Here is a 19,423-nt window from a genome sequence, read left to right as displayed (position 1 = left end):
CATTAGAATCCAGAAATGTTAAGTATTCAGAATATTTCTGAATGTATGTGGCGGGAGCTGGGCCTAGGTGTCTGTGAGCCAGCTGTTGGCAATCTTGTGTGACACATGCTGAAGAAATCTAGTAAAAAGACACGGGCCCTGATCTGATAAGCCTTTCACCATACAGCCCCAGGCTGGTGGTGGTATATTAATTTTTTTAATATCAGCTGCTAGTATGCCACTGCTAAAATGGTTGTTGCTTTGTGTTCAGCAAAAAGGTTAATTCTGTCAAGTTGCCAACTTGTAGCTTCCTTGGCAGAAATACAAGGTCAGAAATCCACCTGGGCCCGTGAAGCATTCTACAATGAGGTTGTAGTCTGTTTTTTTAAATGTTCCTTGTAATATGTTCTTTAGAGTACCACTACTATCAGTCTGAATTTTATATGACATTAAATCTACCAGTTTACGTGCTTTTTATTAGGTCTTTCGAGTGATAGCCCCCATTAATGAACATGGATGAAAGTACAGTGTTGAATGAGGGATAAGGACAGCATTGTAGCTGTTAGGAAACAGCTATACCTCAGTTGTTGAGAGTTCATGCTTTGCAAGTAGAGAAGGTTGCAGTGCACTAGTGTCCTCTCCTAAGGGAAAGCCTTCTGCTGGTGGAGTGCCTACTCTTGAATTATGGTCATAGATCATAGACTTGAAATAAATACAGGGGCATATCTGAATTTCAGGTAGTCAACCTGAATCAGTTTTGTATAGCACAATCCCCCTTACCCTACTACAGATCAGTAGCTCATAACTATTTGTAATTATACAACCATGAAGGGAGGGCATACTGAGAGCTAGTGTCAGCTTATCTTACTTTGCTGTCTTAAAAGGGTTACAAGTACATGCAAAAGGTTTGAGAGGTCAAAACTTGGCAATGGTACATCCACTAGAGCAGGGATGGGCAACTTGTGACCTTTGAAATAAATTGTTAACTCCAATTCCTAGCAGCCCTAGGCAGAATAGCCAGTGGCAGGAATAATGAATCATAGCCCAGCATCATCTGTCAAGGGCTACAGGTTGCCTACTCTACACTACAGCTATCTGTGAAAGAAGCATAGTCTGTGTACTGCCTGAGCTTGGCTGGTGTGAATCACTTATGAAAAGACAGCTCTGAGCTAGAGAGAGATCCAGCAGGTTCTTACTTGAGATATTGCCACTATTATCCCTTTTCTCCGCCTACAGAGGAACTGATGCCACATTGTATTAAAATGATTTTTATTTCTAAGGTTTTTTAAAAAACCCTGCCTATGTAGAGGAAGAGTAACAAGACGCTCTGGCATACCATCCCAGGCTCCTTAGGAGGAGGAGCCGGATCGCCCCTTGCCCCAACTATCAGGAATACCAATACTTCATCCTAGACAGGCTGGATTATGTATCAAAACACAAAACAGATATGGGCAAGACATCCCTGTCTCACCTCAGCTGCCTGCAGCTGTGGGTTCTTCAGCTTTTCTTCTAACACTGCTGGAATAGTTTACTGCAGCTGATGCAATTGGGGGGGGGGTAAGGTCACCACCACCTTAGGAACAGAGCTGTTGCTTATGCTTGCCCATAAAAGCAGCCTGTGGTTTCAAGTCTTCCAGCAGCTGGTAAACTCTGCCCGTTAATTCATATTGTCAAGAGAGGAGTCTTCTGTTCCGCAACACAGGGTGGGGTGTCCCAAGTCAGGCCAGATCCATAGGGTGTGTGCGTGGAGGGTAGTAGAACTCTGGTAACCCAGTGCCTAGAAAACAACATCTTTCAATGAGATAGCTAGGCTGCAGGAAGACGCATACAGGAAGGCTTCTTTGTATATATTCCTACCTAGCACAGATTAGAGAGAACCCAGAGGGCTACAACATTGCTATGGAATGGAAATTAAACAGCTGCAGCTATGCCAATAGCACCTTGCAGTGTTAAAGTCCAACCAATCCCAGTCATCCTATAACCCACAGGACAGGGTGTATATAGAGTATACAACTTGCACATTTCCTGTTCTTCCAATAGTTGCTTACCTCTGTGTCTCCACCCCCAGGAAAACCTTCCAATTACCCAAAGGACCATAGCTGTATGGATTTCGGAAGACCTAGAGCCAAAGGAAAAAGTAGAATATCTTATTCTGCTAGCGTATTCCAGCACATGTATTCATTCTTCCATTCTGTATAGCAACCACTGTTGGGAGAATCTGACTGAAGCCAAACTTCAGAACCATTCAAATGGTCAAAAATTTTAAAAAGTTATTGTGCCATATATATAGAACTAAGCTACTTACAATGCACTAAAATTAATCCAAATAAAATATTAAAAGTCAAGAGGAAGTCTGTTTCCACAGGATGGGGCTCAGAAAAGGTCTTGTTCTGAGTATCTTAACTACATGTTGACTTAAATGGACTCTACCATGACCTCACTTCCACAAGAAGTGGCCACCAACTTGGACGACATTAAAAAGAGGTTAGACCAATTCATGGAAGATAAGGCTGTTGGCAGCTACTAGCCGTAATGGCTATATTCCACTACTGTCAGAGACGGAATGCCTCTGGATGCCGGTTGCTAGAAGTCACAGGGAGGGAATGTGCTGTTGCACTCAGGTCCTACTTTTGGGTTCCTCATAGGCATCTGGTTGATCACTGAGAGAACAGGATGCTGGACTAGATGGGCCATTGGTCCAATCCAGCTGGATTGTTCTTAAGATCCCTCAGTAAATGAGTGAGCTCAGCTGTTCTGCCACCGTTTTCTTTCCCCTTATTGAAGGTTCAGCCTTTCCCACATCTCACCTTGCCCGTCTTTTGGAGCCTCTTTCTTTCTTTGCGGTTGATGTGTCTTTCAATGCTGGTCTCGCCACAAGTGATGAGGACAGAATGCCAGAGCATGAGGGCACCCAGTGCCAAGGCAACTGAACTGTGGGGAAATGGACAGAGGAAAGTTGGGGGGGAAATACCAAGGAGCTGAGAAGACATAATAAGTGACTTGTTCTGGCTAAGCCGCTTTGAGACTTTTTTTTGTAAAAAGCAACTAACAAATGTAATAATATAATGGCACTGATGTCAAAACAGTGCAAGCTGGGTGGGGCTCTGGCCCATTCACTTTTGGAGAGGGCAAAGACTAGGACAACTAGAAACCTCTAGACAGAAGGATAATCTTGACAGCTTTCTAAAAGCACTTTAGAGAGACTTTCCCTTCTCCCTCATGAGCACCTTCAACCAAACCACCAGATCAGTTACCTGCAGAGGACCCAGGCATACACTATACTCTTGTGGAATGCTCGCTGCCGGAAGGAGAAGGTGGGTGGTGGTGTCTGAGAGTACGTCTGCAAGGAAAAGCAGATGTAGCCATGATCAATGATGCAAGGACACAGGATGCTGTGACCCAAACCAGCAAGATATGGAGGGCTTTCAAGGACAAATAAATGGACAGATAGAAGGTATCTGTCTTGTGCTGTGCCAAGAGTCAAGGACCTTGATCATGAATCAGTTATGGGACAGAGCATGGGTCCTGGGGCTGAATACTCACTTCTCTTACTTCCCCATTCATACACTATACTTGTGTCTTCCAAAAAGACACATAACTTAACTAAATTCTGAAAATATTTTCTCTCTTCTACAAACGCCAGATGAATGGGGCTCCCTTGTAGGGAAGGAGGATTTTGATCCAGCAAAGGGAGTCTTAAGCTGTTACAACCACAGCTATAGATTCATTCCTGGGGCAAAGCAGCAAGTGCCCATGCCATACTCTGACCTGACCTGAGCCACTGAGGAGCAGGTACCCCACCTGATTGGCTGTCACGTGCAGTCTCTCCTTGTCAAGTAGTTTCATTCTCTATCGGATGGAAAAGAGGCTGCCAGTTACACACACTCAGTTCTTCTCAGCCTGTGTACCCCTGCTGCATGTAGCAGCACCTCGTACAGCATCAAGGCTAGATGGAAGAGCCCTCCACCACTCCAAGAGAACACCCACCACCCGCATGTGCCTAGAGAGACCACAGCTCAGCCAGATACCTCACCTCAATGGCAGCATAGGCTTCCCAGAACATGTCCCAACCACTGACACTGCTGTAGAGGCAGCCCATGGTCATGAACAGCATGAAGGAGAAGAAGTAGCGATGATTGTAGTGCCCCACACAGTTGTTCAGCCATGCTGTCCCTTAAGGTTAAAGGTCTGTAACTGCAGGCAAAAAAAACAACCCTCCTCACGTTGCAACAGAGGATAGCCAATTCTGGAGCTCCCACCCAAACTGCACTTACTGTTTAATTGATCCAATTGCTTCACCTAATATCCATACCATCCAATATATGCTGCTCCTTCTAATTTTGGGGAGATTTGCTTATTCAACATAAGTTTTAATAAAGGCAAAACCCAGCAGCCAAGGAGCACAAAGGGGCTAGTTCTTCTAGGAAGAGCAGTTCTGGTCTCAAACTATTTCCTTTCTGGGCTGAAGTAATAATGCCCCCTCTAAAATACAGCCGATTATTCCTATTCATTGAAATAGGCCTCACAGGAAATCCACAAATCCTTTTCCTCTTCGATGTTTCAGGTTGCCCCCTTGAGCCAGTTAATCTCAAGAGATTCCATATTCTCCCTGGGGATATACAGAGTCACTCCAGGTTCCTGGGACAAGTGATCCCATAGGACACTATCCTTCAACCCAAGTCAGTCAAACTATGGGCCTGTAGAAGGATACGGCAATGATGGTCCATCTTCAACACACACCTGTGGGAGGGAAGTAGCATTGACTTTTGAGCACTTGCATATAGTTTGGAGACTAGACAGATAGAGGTTGTGACAGTGCAGCATGGCTTAAATAATACTAAAAAAAATGGTGCAGCTATAGAGCATAAGGTACAGCAACACACGGCAAGAAAAACGGAAACACTCTGCCCCCTAACAGGCAAGAGGCCAGTTAGAGGCTCTTTGGTGAGAGATGGGTACTGACTGCTCACTGACATGCATACAAGCCCTCAGTTCTGCATCTTTTTGCCTTTGGGAAGCTAGCTAGCATAAGGGGACTTCCTCACAAACTGACATCCCTGCGACAATTCTATTGATACGCAAGTGCATTGCAGATATATAGAACTTGGCATTTGACCGAATTTAGATTCTTGAGCTTGTCTGCTTTCATTTTTTAAAAAATGAAGGGAAGTATCTAGCCTTTATGGCTTGCGAAATAAATTTAAAGCTTTAAAGTGAGTGGAGAAGGCAAAGAAAACCTGAAGGGGGCAGAAGATAACTGAGCAGCATTTCCAAATATTCAGTGTCCCTAATCTCACAGATAGCAGACATATTGGAGAACTGCTGCCTGTCGGAATAGGAAGTTCTGGTCCACATGGGCTAAAGGTTTCTTTGTATAGACCACCCTGAGGATATGAAGGGGAAGTGCCATAGCTCAGTGGTAGAGCATCTGCTTTGCATGCAAAAGGTTCCAGGTTCAATCCCTGGCATCTCCAGGTTGGGCTGGGAAAGACTGCCTTCAAACAGGTAAACATCCGATGATCCCAGGATTAAAGGACCATATAAAAATACTTAGAACAAATAAATATGTGAATTGTCGGACTCAGTACAAGACAGCTTCATTTGTTCATATCCACAGTTCAAGCCTGCTTTATACAAAATGTGTTTTAAACAGTAGCTGTTTAAAACGGGGGTTCAGATTTGTGTACAGTAGGGCCCCACTCATACAGCGGGTTACGTTCCGGTCCCCCGCTGTAAAGCGAAAACCGCTGTAAAGCGGAACCCATTGACTAACATTGACCAAAATGGTGCCCGACTGCAAAAAAACACCGTAAAAGCGGAACAAGCGCTGTAAGAGTGGGGCCTTTCTGCAATTGACAACCGCTGCATTAGTGGAACGCTGTAAAGTGAAGCGCTGTAAAGTGGAGCCCTACTTACCCCATGTGCTTTGCATGCCAACCACCGCCACAGGAGGACTCCCAAGCCCCCCCGGCAATTCTCAAAATGGCTTAACTCCAAGTCAACTCCCAAAATGGCCCCCCAGGCACTTGCCACCACTCCATTTAGGCTGCTTACTGGCCTTCTGCCTGCCCAGGCTGCTGCTGCCACCCCACCTCAACTGCTTACCTGCCTCCTGCGTTGTTGCTGCTCCCCGCTCACTCGCTCTCCCCTGCCACCCTACTTGCCTTCCCCTCTGCTCCTCCACCTGCCATCTTTGCTTCCTTCACCTCACTTGCCTGCTGTCCTACAGCTGCGCCCTGCCCCCATGCATGATGGCTTACAAAAATATATGATAGACATCAGTTTGATACAAGCAGAATGCCCACCTGTTGCAGATGCTGCAGTGGTGGGTCCGGGCAGGCTTTGGGGCAATACATTTCCTGCAGATGGAGACAGCAGCAACATCGCTCTTTGACTGCTGTTGGAAGAAACAGCAGTAGCCTTTAGCATTCTGTTGCAAGGATGTCATCTCCTTACACTGACCCAGAATACAGTGATCAAGAATATTTGGACACAGTCTCTCTAGAACCTCAATATAATGGTAACTCCAGACCAGCCTTTAGTCTATAACATTCTGCAATAAGAGTCACCAGTGAGAAAAGAAATGGTAGGAAATCACACCAAGCAACCCTGCTTTGAATTCCAGTGTAAAAAAAAAAGACCAAGGACCAAATATTACTGCCTCTACCCTACCTGTGGAGGATAACCAGGCTGAGTAGCAATGGCCATATAGTAGTGGAAGACAATCATGACGAGGTTCCAGTGGCCATAGATGATGTGCCAGAAGATCCAGGCAATGGGGTAGGTCTGTAGGATGAGTGGCAGTAGGCAGGTGTACACTATGACCACCACCGAGCTGGTCAATGTGATCACCAGAGCCACAAACACCTGTTAAAGAGGGATGAAGGAAGGGTCTGAGCTACCAGCACACTACAAACTAGTCTTAGCCCTTCTGATAGAAGGATAGCTGTGGTGGACTGATCTCCCCATTAAACCCTGCTTGGTCTCCCCATAGTTCAAAGAAAATAGTAGTGTTGGGGAACTGTCAAACAATTATGCGAAGCGTGAGTGCAATCTCCTCCCACATCTGCATGGTCGTGTATCTCCTTGTCCACCTTAGCTGTTTGAAGTAGCAACTCAAGGTGGCTTGAAGCCTCTGGCTGCAGCTTTAGACAATAGAGTTGAAAATGCCTCCAATGGGCCTTAAGCTCCACTCTGGTTGTTTTTCCTTAAATACTCACCACCCCAAACCAACGAGTGACATGATCCACTAGCCAGTAGATGGGCTCAAAGAGGGCATCAAGAGCAGTGTCACCATCAGCAAAGGAGTTGTACAACAGGGAGCGCAAACAGAGATGGCCATACAGCCACAGTTGTCCCACCTGCCGAGTCAGCCAGAACCGGCGCCGCTGACCTATCCGCAGGCATTTTAGGAAGAGGCGCATGACAGCGGAGTACATCCGCCGGCGGCTCCTCATCCCTGCCACTCAGAGCCTGGGGAGAGAAGAAGATGTGTTAGCAGATACTAGACAGAGGTTTTAGATGGAGGGTAAATGTTTGGTGCCAAATATTCAGCAGTTCACTGATTAATCAACTGCTCCAGCATCATGATGCTAAGGTAGACGTTCTTAATCATTTTTGGGGTCATGGACCTCTTTAAGAACCTGATGAATGCAATGCATCCCCTCCCCAGAAAAATGCACATAAACACATACACATCCAATTTTGCATATAACTTTTTTTTATTGCAGTGGAAATTGATTTTTTTGCACCTGGTTCATGGATCCCCTGAAGCCCATCCATGGACCACAGGTTAGGAACCCCTTTGCCAAGGGGTATAGGGAGGTGGAAGAGTCACTGCTAATCATAACATAGTGCTGAGGGTGAGGAGTCACTTCAGATGACTCCAGTGTAGCATCACTGAAGAGGTTTTGCTCTCCCACCACGTGGCGGTAATGACACATAGTAGAATGTACCCAGACTTGTGAGTGTCCCTCTGTGTCTTTGCCAATATTCATGCTGTCAGCTTCAGGGCTGGGGGCTGGGCAGTAACAAAGCAGCCGGCAGTTAGCTGGGCAATAATTCAGTCAAGGCCAGGCAGATAACGGAGGCCGGCAGGCAGAAGAAAGGCTTGACAAACTAACCAGTAGCAGTGTCCAAGAGCGTTGTCCAGGTAGGGAAGCAGAGTTCAGAAAGCCAGGGGTCCAGTCCGATGGTCTAGAGGCTAGCAATGGCGTTACACGCGAGGAGTCACAACCGACGTTGTAGTCAGCAGTCTGCTGCAGCCATGAACTGCCTTTTATAACAGACTCCCTAAGCCAGGTGCCCATGATTAGTCTCCCAGCTGCTCAGAGCTGCTTGTTCTTAAACGACCCGACCTCTTCCTTCGTTGCTGTGCTACTCGCTGGCGTCTCCTTTCTGCAGGGGGGAGAGGTGCCTCCTGTTCATGCCCAGAATCCGATAGAAGGGCTTCAGCCGGGTCCTGGACATTCTCCAGCTGGGGAAGAGTCAGAGTTGTGTCCTCAGGGGTTCCACTAGTTCCTTCTCCTGGGTCTGCCAACTCTGCCTCTTCCTCTTCCTCCGAGTCCTCTGAAGGGGTCATGACACATGCCTACTTCCCAAGATGGAATGTCAAGACTCCCTGTGTGACTGATATGTATATGAAGTTCAAAGGGCAGGAGGTTGCCCACAGCGTACTTAGCTCCCCAAATGCCAAAATGGCATGTTAATAGAGATTACTTTTAGATCTCCTTTTCCGAGTGTCACTGCCCTAATAGCAGACAACTGTGACAAAGGGAGAATTAAAACTGACTTTGAGGAAGGCAGGGATATGGTGAACTGGCTGAGATACTGTGCATTTTCCCAAGAGTTGTTTGCGGTGGCATGGTCCAGAATTTTGAAGGACAGAGGAGATACCCAAAGTTAGGGACAAACTCTTCTAAAGGGATAGATAAGCCCATATAGAGCTGAGCACCTATGAGATTTAAAGGGCTGACATGTAGCAAGGGAGAGGATTGAATCTTTGCTGCCATGCATTCTTTCATCTGCATATTTGTGGTGTGGCAGAGGGGGAAAGCGGCAACAGTTATTCCTTCCCAAACCCAGTTCTAGTCTTAGAGAATTGACCCTATCCCTTTGACACTCCTGTCTCAGTTGGGGCAGTGATCCCATTTAGACGTCTGCTGCAGCTGACAGAGCTAAGGAGGCCCAGATTACAGAAGAGGGGAAGTGGATGATGGCGCTTACCTGCTTGCAGAACTCCGGCATCAAGCTGCAGCTAATCTAAGAGCAAGAAGGAACCTGAGCTAGGCCAGCTCTGGAGAAAGCTGATCTTAACCAATTAATATTAACCACCAAGAATATGACCCTGGGAACCCCTCCGGGGTGGTAACCTACAGCATGGTGCAACTAAGTATCGGGGTCACAGGGCAGAAATCGCACAAAGGGATCTAAGAAGGCAAGAAGGAACAGAGCACCACATTCTGAGGGATCAAATTAATTCTTTAGCCTATGCAAACTTAGGACAGCAGGGTTGTGTCTGACTCTGCAGCTACCATTCCCTTCAGTCTCCCCTTAAGTCTTACTGTACCAGCAACCTCTCCCCCTTCCTCCAATCAAATTCTCCTTGTTTCAAAAAGGTGTCAACATAGAGCACATTCCCAGCAGTTAGTCTTCTCTCAAACCTAGTGATCCTTTTTGGTAAAATTGGACAACACATTACAAAATTCCTGCAGTGCTCTTATGAACACCGCATTAGTCTCTGCCCTCAACAAGACAGGCAGATTCTTTAACTTTATCCATAACAGGCATAATGATTTGGTCACACAACTTTTTGTGCAGTGGGATATTTAGCGGCAAAAGTTAAGAGGTCAGGCTAAGTATATTGACTCACATATGGCTGAATCATAAAGTGCTCACCCATAGCAGCCTGGCCATGCTGAAATTACAGCACACACTGTCTCTGCCAGTATTCACATGCACTTTGAGATCAGCCCATTCTCTGCCAGCTGTGCAGAGTTGGCATCATTCCTGGGTACAGATTAAGGGCAATTTCTGAAGGCAGCAATGGCAAAAGTCACACAAGGGAAGATTAACCACCAACAAGGTCATCAAATATCAGGACCTGCATGGGTGAGTCAATGGGTTTTCAGTGGAGGTCGGCTATCCTAAGGCATTTTATCGTCCCTACATCCTCTAGGAAAAAGGAGATCAGCTGAGGTTATAACCCCACCCCTCTGTGAACACCTGCTCCCCCACGCTAAGGCATACCGGCCTCTAATGCGGCCACGGAAACAAACACCGGAGAAAAGTGGGAGAGGTAAAGAAGTGGAGCATCGTTCATATCCGTCCAATGGAACTTCTGTACAGGCTTGGGGACTTGAAGGAGGGTATCTATTTATTTCAGATGCTTATAGCTCCACAGAAGCAGGGGAGGTTCGTTCTAACATGTATTTCACGGGTGTAGTCATGAGGAATACTGCTAGACAATGACTGGGCTTTGCTCCACAGAACCGAACAGCATCCACAGAAACGTTGTAGGAGGGGGCACCGGAGCCCTAGCAAACAGGCTAAGTCCCTAAAGAGCAATAAAGAAAAGGAGCACCCGGCGGCGAAGAAACACAGCCTGTCCCAAACCATGCAAGAGAAACGAGGTCTACCCCAGCATCCATCGCAGGAGCATTGCGCGTCAGAGGGACCCCTTCCTTACCTGGTGCTGCCATTCTTAGGGTGCAGTCAGACCTAGACTACAACCCACTCTCCCGCTACCGCATCCATCAAGGCATCTCTTCTCCCCCTCTTTAGCAACCCTTACGCATGCGTGACTACATGCCGGGTACGCTTCACAGAACTACGATTCCCTTCGCTCACTGCGCGTTGGTTAATACTGTTTCCTCCCGCCCTCTGCCAGTGGTTATTTTTTGATGTCTCTATGACTCTTCCGCCCATAAAGGACCAAAAGGAACGCGTTTGTGTGGGGATGAGGTCATGTGACAGTTGAGCCACCCAATGAGACAACAGCTTATGGCCATGCCTGTGCGGTAGGAGGTTTGCTAGGAAGGCACGTTTCCTGTAAGTGAGGTCGGCGTTCAGATTCATCTGGCGGCATGGCTCCCGTGCGCTGCTGCGTCCCTGGTGGGTGACTGAGGGACACCCCGCGCTGGGGAGGGGGGAAGGCTTCATGACTGGGTACAGACGAGGTCAAATAATTTAAGTGGGCCTTGACTGCGCCACCGGCGTAACGTAAAGATAGCGTTGGAGGGAGGTGGTATAGCTATGCTGATCATAAGATGGGAGGGGGGGAGGATCAGCCTAAAGACACATTCACACCGTACATTTGTTCTACTATTGTTCCAATTAAACAGTCATGGCTTCCCCCAAAGAATCCTGGGAAAGGGAGGTGAGAGCTGTTAGGAGGCCCCTGTTCTCCTCACAGAGCCACAATTGACAGAGTTGCCTGGAAAGACGGACTGACTGTTAAACCACTATGTCAACTGTAGCTCTATGAAGGGAATAGGTGTGTGTGTGTGTGTCTTAACAGCTCTCAGCACCCTTCACAAACTACACTTCCCAGGATTCTTTGGAGGATGAGGACTGTTTAAAGTGGAATAAAAGGGCGATAAATGTATGGTGTGAATGTGGCCTAAGAGGCCATCTAGTTCAGTACCCTGTTTCCTGTCCAGTTGCCAGTCAGGTACTTCCAAGAAGCCCATAATCACAGTATGATATTAATAGCCCTCTCTCAGTGCTGCCACCACCCCTCTCCATAACTGGTGATTTACAGTACAGCCTCCCAAGCCTTGTGGATCTCTTTAGCCTTTGATAGAGCTTATTGTTAATGAATTTGATCTCTTTTTTAAAGACATCTAACCTGGTGCCCGGAATTGCCCGTTGTAGGAACAGTGAATGCAGGAAAGTGCATTTTGTGGAAAAATAGTTCCTTTTAATAGGAAGGACTGGGAGTCTCCAGTTTCTCCAAACCAAATTTATAAAACGTCATTGTATCTCTCCCCACCCCGCCCCATGCCTCAGTTAGTTGTCCTTTTTCCCTTCAAAATTTAAAAAGCCCCAACTCTTTATTCATTTATTCAGGGACCTGATTATTCCCACCAATTATTGATTGGCTGATGTACAATCCTTTTAAAATACAGATCCTTCCAACATGGCTTACAAATGACGTTCATGCATTTTTAATAACTACAATAAACAAAAATAGCATATTAAAAAGACATCAGGATCCTTCCCATAGGACAGTTAGTGATAAATGGCCAGGAGAAAGGATAGTCCATCAGGAATAGGCTCTGAGGTCCTATTCCCTGCCTTCCTTTCTTTAGACTTACAGAGGTAACTGCTTTGTATTAGGTTAGACCATTTGTAGATCTAACCCAGCACTGCCTCTCTGGATTGCAGTGTTTCTCTAAGGTCTCAGGCAGAGGTCTTTCACATTGTTGTTGTTACATGCCTTCAAGTCGATAATAACTTATGGCAACCCTATGAATCCGACCTCCAATAGCATCTGTCATGAACCACCCTGTTCAGTTCTTGTAAGATCAGGTCTGTGGCTTCCTTTATGGAATCAATCCATCTCTTGTTTGGCCTTCCTCGTTTTCTACTCCCTTCTGTTTTTCCCAGCATTATTGTCTTTTCTAGTGAAATCTCGTGTTGCATTTTGGATACTCTATTCATAGGGTTTTTGTGGTAAGAGGTATTCAGAGGTGGTTTACCATTGCCTTCCTCTGAGTTTGGATGCATCTTAGTCTGGTGTCTCAGCTTTGACCATTCCGCCTTGGGTGACCCTGCTAGAAGTCTAGCCTCTTGGTCTAGACACCTGATGGCATTGCTCTCAGCTTCCTCAGCACTCTCAAACCCCCTCACCATGTTAAGGTGTGCATCCTAGAAGGGGTCTTTCACATTGACTACTACCCAATCTGCCTTTCTTTGTTTTTTTTTACTGGAGATGCCAGGGTTGAACCTGTGATCTTCTGCCTGCAAAGCATTTGTTGTTCCATTGTGCTATAGTCTCTCCCCAAAGCATTGGGAGGGTGAAATGTAGTAGGTGAGGTTGGGAAAAACTGCTGAAGAGGGAGTTCAAGGAGTAAAAATTATCTAAAGGGTGAGGGGAACAGAGTGCTCCAGGCACCCACAGCAACATGGCAAAACGCACAGAGGTGCAAGAGGAAGCTGTTGTGTGTGAGATAAAAATACAGGTGTATAAGAGACAGTGCATAAGGAACAGGATTCCTACTGCACTCACTGCCTGTTTCTTAAATACAAAGGAAAGTCAGAAGAGACTTTGGGTTAAGGTCAGAACTTTTTTTCTTGAAGCTGGTAGGAAGCCAGAGTAAGGAAGCCTTAAGTAGGCAGGTGGCATCTTCTTGGGGTGATACTTCTGTGCCCTCCTCTACCAGGGAGAATTGCAGTAAGTGTAGCAGTTGTAGGCTCTTATATTCAGCAGCTGCCCTGACCTCTTCTGTGAACAGAATTGCTTCCTCCATTCCCAGTCTGGAGGCAGAGCAGCTCTTTTAAGAAGTGTTTGATGGATGCCTTCCTTTTAACTTATTGGGAAGAGACCAAGAGGCGGATGGTAAATGTGGACTGTCAGTTCCTGCCCTGTAAATTGAATGTGTGTATTTATTAATTTAAAGCAGTTTTATCCTGCTCTTCCTCCTCAAAGTTACTAGAGCAGCTTATGCAAGTTTTTTTTTAAAAAAAACCACACCAAACCATTAAATAACTTAAAAGTGCATGTGCTTTTAGTTAGCCTATTTAAAAAGATCATAGAATAGCAGAGTTGGAAGGGGCCTATAAGGCCATTGAGTCCAACCCCCTGCTCAATGCAGCTTAAAGCATCCCCAACAGGTGGCTGTCCAGCTGCCCCTTGAATGCCTCCAGTGTTGGAGAGCTCACCACCTCCTTAGGTTATTGGTTCCATTGCTGTACCGCTCTAACAGTTAGGAAGTTTTTCCTGGTGTTCAGCCGACTCTGGCTTTCTGTAACTTGAACCCATTATTCTGTGTCCTGCCCTCTGGGATGATCGAGAAGAGATCCTGGCCCTCCTCTGTGTGACAACTTTTCAAGTACTTGAAGAGTGCTATCATATCTCCCCGCAGTCTTCTCTTCTCTTCTCAAGGCTAAACATGCCCAGATGGTAATAACATTTCACCTTGCTGGTTTCTGCTTCTTTCTTCTCACAAGACAGTTGGTTCTACTAAAACAGTAAACTGCTTAGAGGTTCTATTTGCGATCAAGTGGTATATACATTTTGTTAAACTGAAATAAATAAAACAGTAGCTGCATAGTAAGGGAAGCATCTCATACTCTTGTAGCACTATGGAAATGGAGAGAGAACCTGCATGTAACATACTTCTCCCTGCAACACACTACAGTGTGGGAGTCAATTACTCAACAGTGGCCTTGTAAGCTGTGGGGTACCTGTGTTGGTCCTGCCTTCACTATGACCACTTCTTCTGTGGGGTTTATTGCTATATAAGGGAACCCTAAAATCAGAGCAATGAGATATTTGGCTTGTGTTCTGCCCTGCAGGAGAGAGACTCTGCAGCTTAGAGGAAGGAACCCCTGGGAGCGGCACCTACACCCGTCATGGTTCTATCTTTGCCTCTCTGGCTGGTTGTCTTGTGAAGAAAAGCGAGAATGGCACGGTAAGATTGTGTGTGAGGGGCATGTGCTGAATGCTTTGACATGAATAGTGCTAGGAGAGGAACCAAGTCAAAGGTGAAAAATATGCAAAACCGTGGCCCTGGATGAGAGAACAAGTATATGATTAGCTGAATACGATCAAGCAGAAACTTGAGACAATGTTATATTATGGTGCACTCATAAATTAGTGTTGTTCAACTGTGGGTCACCAGATTTGTTGGATTACAACTCTTATCATCCCTAACCATTGGCTAAACTCGCTGGGGATTGATGGGAGTTGTAGTCCATCAGCATTGGGGGACCCATAATTGAAGGACACTGCTGTAAAGCAATGTGCTAAATGAATGATAATGACTAGTCTTCTTTGCTGCTGTGTAGCTCCCAGTGGTCTCTGTGATGAGGGACGTGGAGTCTCAGCTTCTTCCTGATGTGGGAGCCACGGTGACGTGCAAGGTAATGTCAGCAGTTCTACCTAGGCACAGTAGAATTGTCCTTCGTTCAGCTAGTGGTGTGTCAAGAAAAACATCAGGGGTAGCTGTGAACAGGATACAGAAATGTTTTGCCACAAGTTCAACCATTGTAGATGGGCAGTAATGTCTGCATCTGTTCATGTGATGTAGTGGTTAGAGCAGCCTTTCCCAACCAGTGTGCCTCCAGATGTTGTTGGACCACAATTCCCATCTTTCCTGACCATTGGCAATGCTGGTTGAGGCTGATGGGAGTTGTGGTCCAACAACAACTGGAGGCACACTGGTTGGGAAAGGCTGGGTTAGAGTGTCAGACACGGACCTGGGAGATCAGGGTTTGAATCCCCACTGAGCATCCTTGGGCCAGTCACCAGCTCTCGGCCTAACTTCCCTCACAGGGTTGTTGTGAGGATAATGTGGAGAGGGGGAGAACTATGTACTCCACCTTGAGTTCATTGGAGGGAAGGTGGGATATAACTGTAATCAATATGTAGGATTTCAGTCTGTTTAGCCCATCTATGCCATAAGCCCCTGAGTTTCTTAGCTAGCAGGCCTAGTATAATGCTTGCAGAGATTAGAGCAAGGTGTTGGAGGAAGGGAAGAAGCACATACTTTTATCTCAAAGGCTAGATTAGACTATTCTCCGCCACAGAGTTGACAGCATCAGAGATTGCAATCCTGAGATTACTTCAGTGTTTCAGCTATCCCCCCTCCCCTCTTTCACAATCACGAGAGAGGGGATTGCTGAGACATTGAATAATAATAATAATAATAATAATAATAATAATAAATTTAATTTTTGTGTCGCCTATCTGGCCGAAGCCACTCTAGGCGACGTACAAACGTGATGAAAAGAGGTTTTTTTAAAAAAAATAACCAAAATATTTACTAAATCATGTATCATTTTTTATATTTAATTTAATAATTTAATGTTATCAGTGAAAATGTTTACTTAATTTTTATTTACATTTTATTTTGTTTATTTTATTTTAAATATTTGTTTTTTTATCATCGAAAGTGTTTCAGCTCCAGGAGATACTATTTATCAGTGACTGCAAACAGCATGAGACATCATTCTCAGTTTTGCTGTCTGAAGATCTTACAATGCCATCTAAAAGATGGGACTGCCATCAAGGATCACCTTGGTTTCATAGAATATTTAATCCTGGTCTAATGGGAGGCAATCAGTTAATAATATCTGACCGACCAACCAACAGATTTCCCAATCCCATAACTATCCATAGGCAAAAAAGGGGTGCTATTAATATGAAGTTAGTATTCCCTGACATTACTATTTAATTGACTTAATCTGATACTCACAGTCATGGCTTTCTCTCTCTCCCCCCCCCCAATATTCCCCCCCAGGTTTGCAGCATTAACTCTCGTTTTGCCAAGGTGCACATTTTGTACGTCGGCTCTACACCACTAAAATCTTCTTTCCGTGGAACAATACGGTAGGAAGATAACTTGTTGGGGGGGGGCATCCGCTGAGGTACTGGATGTCTGTGCTGTGAGAGATAGAAGATAAGGCCAGCTCCTATAAATACTTCGTATTAACTGTCACCACTGGCACTTGAGTGCTAGCGGGAATTATTTTATGATATATATTTTCCTTGCATGTATATTCTTTCATCATGGAACCCAAGCAGTGTACATTTGGATGCCAGACAGTTGCCCATCCATGGACTGACCGGACCCAGACTTACTTAATTCAGTAAGGTGGTTGGCCTCATGTTTGTATTTCTAAGAATCTGCAAGTAGTTTTTGGTGTGCTCATCTAAGCTAGCCAACCCTTCCTCCAACAACAGACCAAACTTGTCAGTTTTCTTACAGTGGAGGGAGAGGATATCTAGGGTACAGTCTTACCTTCTCTTCTCCTGTTGCAGGAGAGAAGATATTCGAGCTACAGAGAAAGACAAGGTCAGTGGGATCAACATTTTGCTTACAGCATGTGATGAGAATGGGTACTGGAGCTAATGTGTACAGCCAGGAATATTTCTTCCTGGCACTAACAAATGCATGCAGGTGTACACACCTTTCACTCATCACTGTTGGTGGAGTAACTAACTTATGAAGGGCAAATCCCTGTGAGGGTAAGAGGACCTTTCACAGTGGCTCTTTCTGCAAGAGTGCTGAAGAAAAGGCTTGTGATTTCTGAACTAAGGATATCTTAGCTGCTAGCACAAGATTGGACGTGTGTCATCTTCATGTCCAAAGCAGCCATGTTTCATTGTGCTACATGAGCCTTCTGAAAGTACTGTGCTTCTCATACTCTGTCTTTCTCTTTCCTTCCCACCCCCTTGTATGGTGCAGGTAGATGTTTACAAGAGTTTCCGCCCAGGAGACATTGTTCTGGCCAAAGTTGTATCCTTTTCGTGTTACTGCCTTTATGTCCTATATAGTAATTTGTGTTTGCTAAATGGAAGAGAAATTTTCAGGCAATTTTCCTTAATTCAACTCGTGGGACTAGATCTCTCTGGGGGATGCACAGTCCAACTACTTGCTGACCACAGCAGAAAATGAGCTTGGGGTCGTGGTGGCTCATAGTGAAGCAGGTAAGAATAGTCTTGTTCCAAGCACATTGGATAGATTGGATACTGAAATGTAGTGAACATGCAGACATCTTCTGGACCTCTTACCTGTGTGATTAAGTAGGAAGCATTGTGTGCCCTCAGTAACATCACTATTGGGAAGGTATAGAATAACACATAGTAAGCATAAGAAGCCCTTTGTGTAAAGTGGGCAATTTATGGATGACGCATTGGAGGAACTTCTGTGAGTGGAGGGCTAGATGGTGGCAACGGCAGAAATTGCATTTTCAGTGAGCAGGGAAGGGTGTCTGTAAATACGGATTTGTTTTGATTTCAGGATCACAGATGGTGCCAATCAGCTGGTGTGAAATGCAGTGCCCCGGTACACATGGTAAAGAACTGCGTAAGGTAGCCAGAGTACAGCCCCACTTTCTACACACGTAATGATTGATGCACACTCTAAGAAGTACAACAAGTACACGAAAAGCTTTGCTCCAGGCTGTGAGTTAGAGGGGCCTGAAACCAGCCTCCTATGCTATTGCTGTAAAGGGACCTTATGAGTGTGCAAGACAGGGCTGGTCCAGAGGAAAAGTATGTTTGTTTCTGGAATGGTCTGGGGACAAAGAACTTGACTACAGCTTCCTTTTCCTCTCATTTTATATTGGAGTTGTACTGTTTTATGAACCAATAGCCTCTTCTCCATTGTCCCTATCTTTTCTGGTTGACTGAAATCTTAGGCTCTAGCAATCCCTGCCTTGGAAAGACAAATAAAACTAGGTAAAAAGAGGTTGTCTGCTTGCATTTTTTCCTTTCTGAACTGTAAGCTGTACTATTTCTTTTCTTTAAGTAATATCACCTCAGGGTGATAGGAAGATGTTTCCTCTAGAGAAGGCTAACTTCCTTCTTTGAACATGGGTTACGAATCCATAATCTTTGCTTATTCATTTGCCTGCTGCAGTTGAGACATCAGAAGTCATAGCAATAACATCCAATGAGCAGCCCGTAAGGCAGTATTGAGGGAGTTTATGTAGCCCATTTGTCAGAGGTTTGGAGTTGGGCAAACCAGTCTGGCTTATTGTCTAATAAACTTTATTCTCTGGAAGGCTGTTCTCAAGCTTTCCTTCACTTTAGGGACAAGAACAACTAGTTGATCAGGCACTTTGTTTTCTGTGCTGCATTGCTAGTCTTATCAACTGGATACAGAAGAAATGCAGAAGCTTCCTGTGGACTTTTTATTCATGGGGGTGGGTGAAAGAAGACTACCTCACATCCTTAGTTTTCAAGCTTGCTGGGAGGTTCCCAGCAGCTGGTTGCCCGCAACAGGGAGAATGTTGATCAGATGTTCTGGGGAAATAGACCCCAAAGAACAATGCACCGTTGCCTTCATCTGCAGAAACTTCCGTATAAGGCTTTGAATGTGTATTTCTCCCAGACAACTAGTTCTCTATATGGAGGAATTTTTTTCATAGGAAGGATCAATCACTCATGTAAGCTGTACCTACTTTTTGAAGTGCTTTGATCCCAGCACATCTTCACCACTTCCAGCTGCACTAGGCCAAGGTTGGCTAGCCTGAGTAGTTTTCAGGGACTCACCAGATGATGTTTGACTCTCATCAGCCCCAACTAGCATGGTCGAGGGCGATGGGAGCTACAGTCCAGCGACAGCTACAGGTTCCCCATTGCTGGCCTGAACAACAAAAGCTCTCCCCACCACTGAACTGAAACATGGACTGTTATCTGAAAGTCTTCATGCACTTTGGCTGCACCAGAGGAACATGAAGATTTAGATATTGGAGGAAGAGCTTTGCTAAA

General features: G+C 45.5%; 2 protein-coding genes across 4 annotated transcripts; one reads left to right on the top strand and one right to left on the bottom strand.

The window, feature by feature from the left end:
- Positions 1-1,231: 1,231 nt before the first annotated feature.
- Positions 1,232-10,882, bottom strand: ZDHHC16 (zinc finger DHHC-type palmitoyltransferase 16). 2 transcript variants are annotated; one of them, XM_061636277.1, is made up of 11 exons: positions 10,667-10,882; positions 7,200-7,452; positions 6,652-6,846; positions 6,285-6,376; positions 4,691-4,719; positions 4,013-4,146; positions 3,781-3,828; positions 3,234-3,319; positions 2,787-2,910; positions 2,028-2,098; positions 1,232-1,756 (listed from the first exon to the last, which is right to left on the bottom strand). In XM_061636277.1, exons 2-11 carry the CDS (start codon positions 7,434-7,436, stop codon positions 1,642-1,644), a joined length of 1,131 nt encoding a protein of 376 aa, XP_061492261.1. In that variant the 5' UTR covers positions 7,437-7,452; positions 10,667-10,882; the 3' UTR covers positions 1,232-1,641. The 2 variants fall into 2 exon arrangements, with proteins under 2 accessions (XP_061492261.1, XP_061492262.1); XM_061636278.1 differs by lacking the exon at positions 3,781-3,828.
- On the top strand, positions 10,210-18,397 carry EXOSC1 (exosome component 1). 2 transcript variants are annotated; one of them, XM_061636281.1, is made up of 8 exons: positions 10,210-10,276; positions 14,500-14,615; positions 14,992-15,066; positions 16,446-16,534; positions 16,967-17,000; positions 17,394-17,444; positions 17,551-17,635; positions 17,949-18,397. In XM_061636281.1, exons 1-8 carry the CDS (start codon positions 10,237-10,239, stop codon positions 18,053-18,055), a joined length of 597 nt encoding a protein of 198 aa, XP_061492265.1. In that variant the 5' UTR covers positions 10,210-10,236; the 3' UTR covers positions 18,056-18,397. The 2 variants fall into 2 exon arrangements, with proteins under 2 accessions (XP_061492265.1, XP_061492266.1); XM_061636282.1 differs by lacking the exon at positions 10,210-10,276 and adding an exon at positions 10,315-11,091.
- Positions 18,398-19,423: the final 1,026 nt, after the last annotated feature.

Source organism: Rhineura floridana, chromosome 7, assembly GCF_030035675.1.
Source record: "Rhineura floridana isolate rRhiFlo1 chromosome 7, rRhiFlo1.hap2, whole genome shotgun sequence".
In the NCBI taxonomy this organism is placed as follows: domain Eukaryota; kingdom Metazoa; phylum Chordata; class Lepidosauria; order Squamata; family Rhineuridae; genus Rhineura; species Rhineura floridana.
This window is presented reverse-complemented; position numbering and strand designations above follow the sequence as displayed.

Bases quoted from the DNA above. Each gene is read 5' to 3' on its own strand.
- ZDHHC16 (XM_061636277.1), bottom strand. From the start codon at position 7,436: ATGAGGAGCCGCCGGCGGATGTACTCCGCTGTCATGCGCCTCTTCCTA. The intron at 4,720-6,284 runs GTGGGCATTCTG...TCCCTCCCACAG, and splicing joins CACTGCAGCATCTGCAACAG to GTGTGTGTTGAAGATGGACC. The intron at 4,147-4,690 runs GTATCCTTCTAC...CTTAAGGGACAG, and splicing joins GAAGATGGACCATCATTGCC to CATGGCTGAACAACTGTGTG.
- EXOSC1 (XM_061636281.1), top strand. From the start codon at position 10,237: ATGCGGCCACGGAAACAAACACCGGAGAAAAGTGGGAGAG. The intron at 14,616-14,991 runs GTAAGATTGTGT...GCTGCTGTGTAG, and splicing joins AGAAAAGCGAGAATGGCACG to CTCCCAGTGGTCTCTGTGAT. The intron at 17,001-17,393 runs GTCAGTGGGATC...TGTATGGTGCAG, and splicing joins GAGCTACAGAGAAAGACAAG to GTAGATGTTTACAAGAGTTT.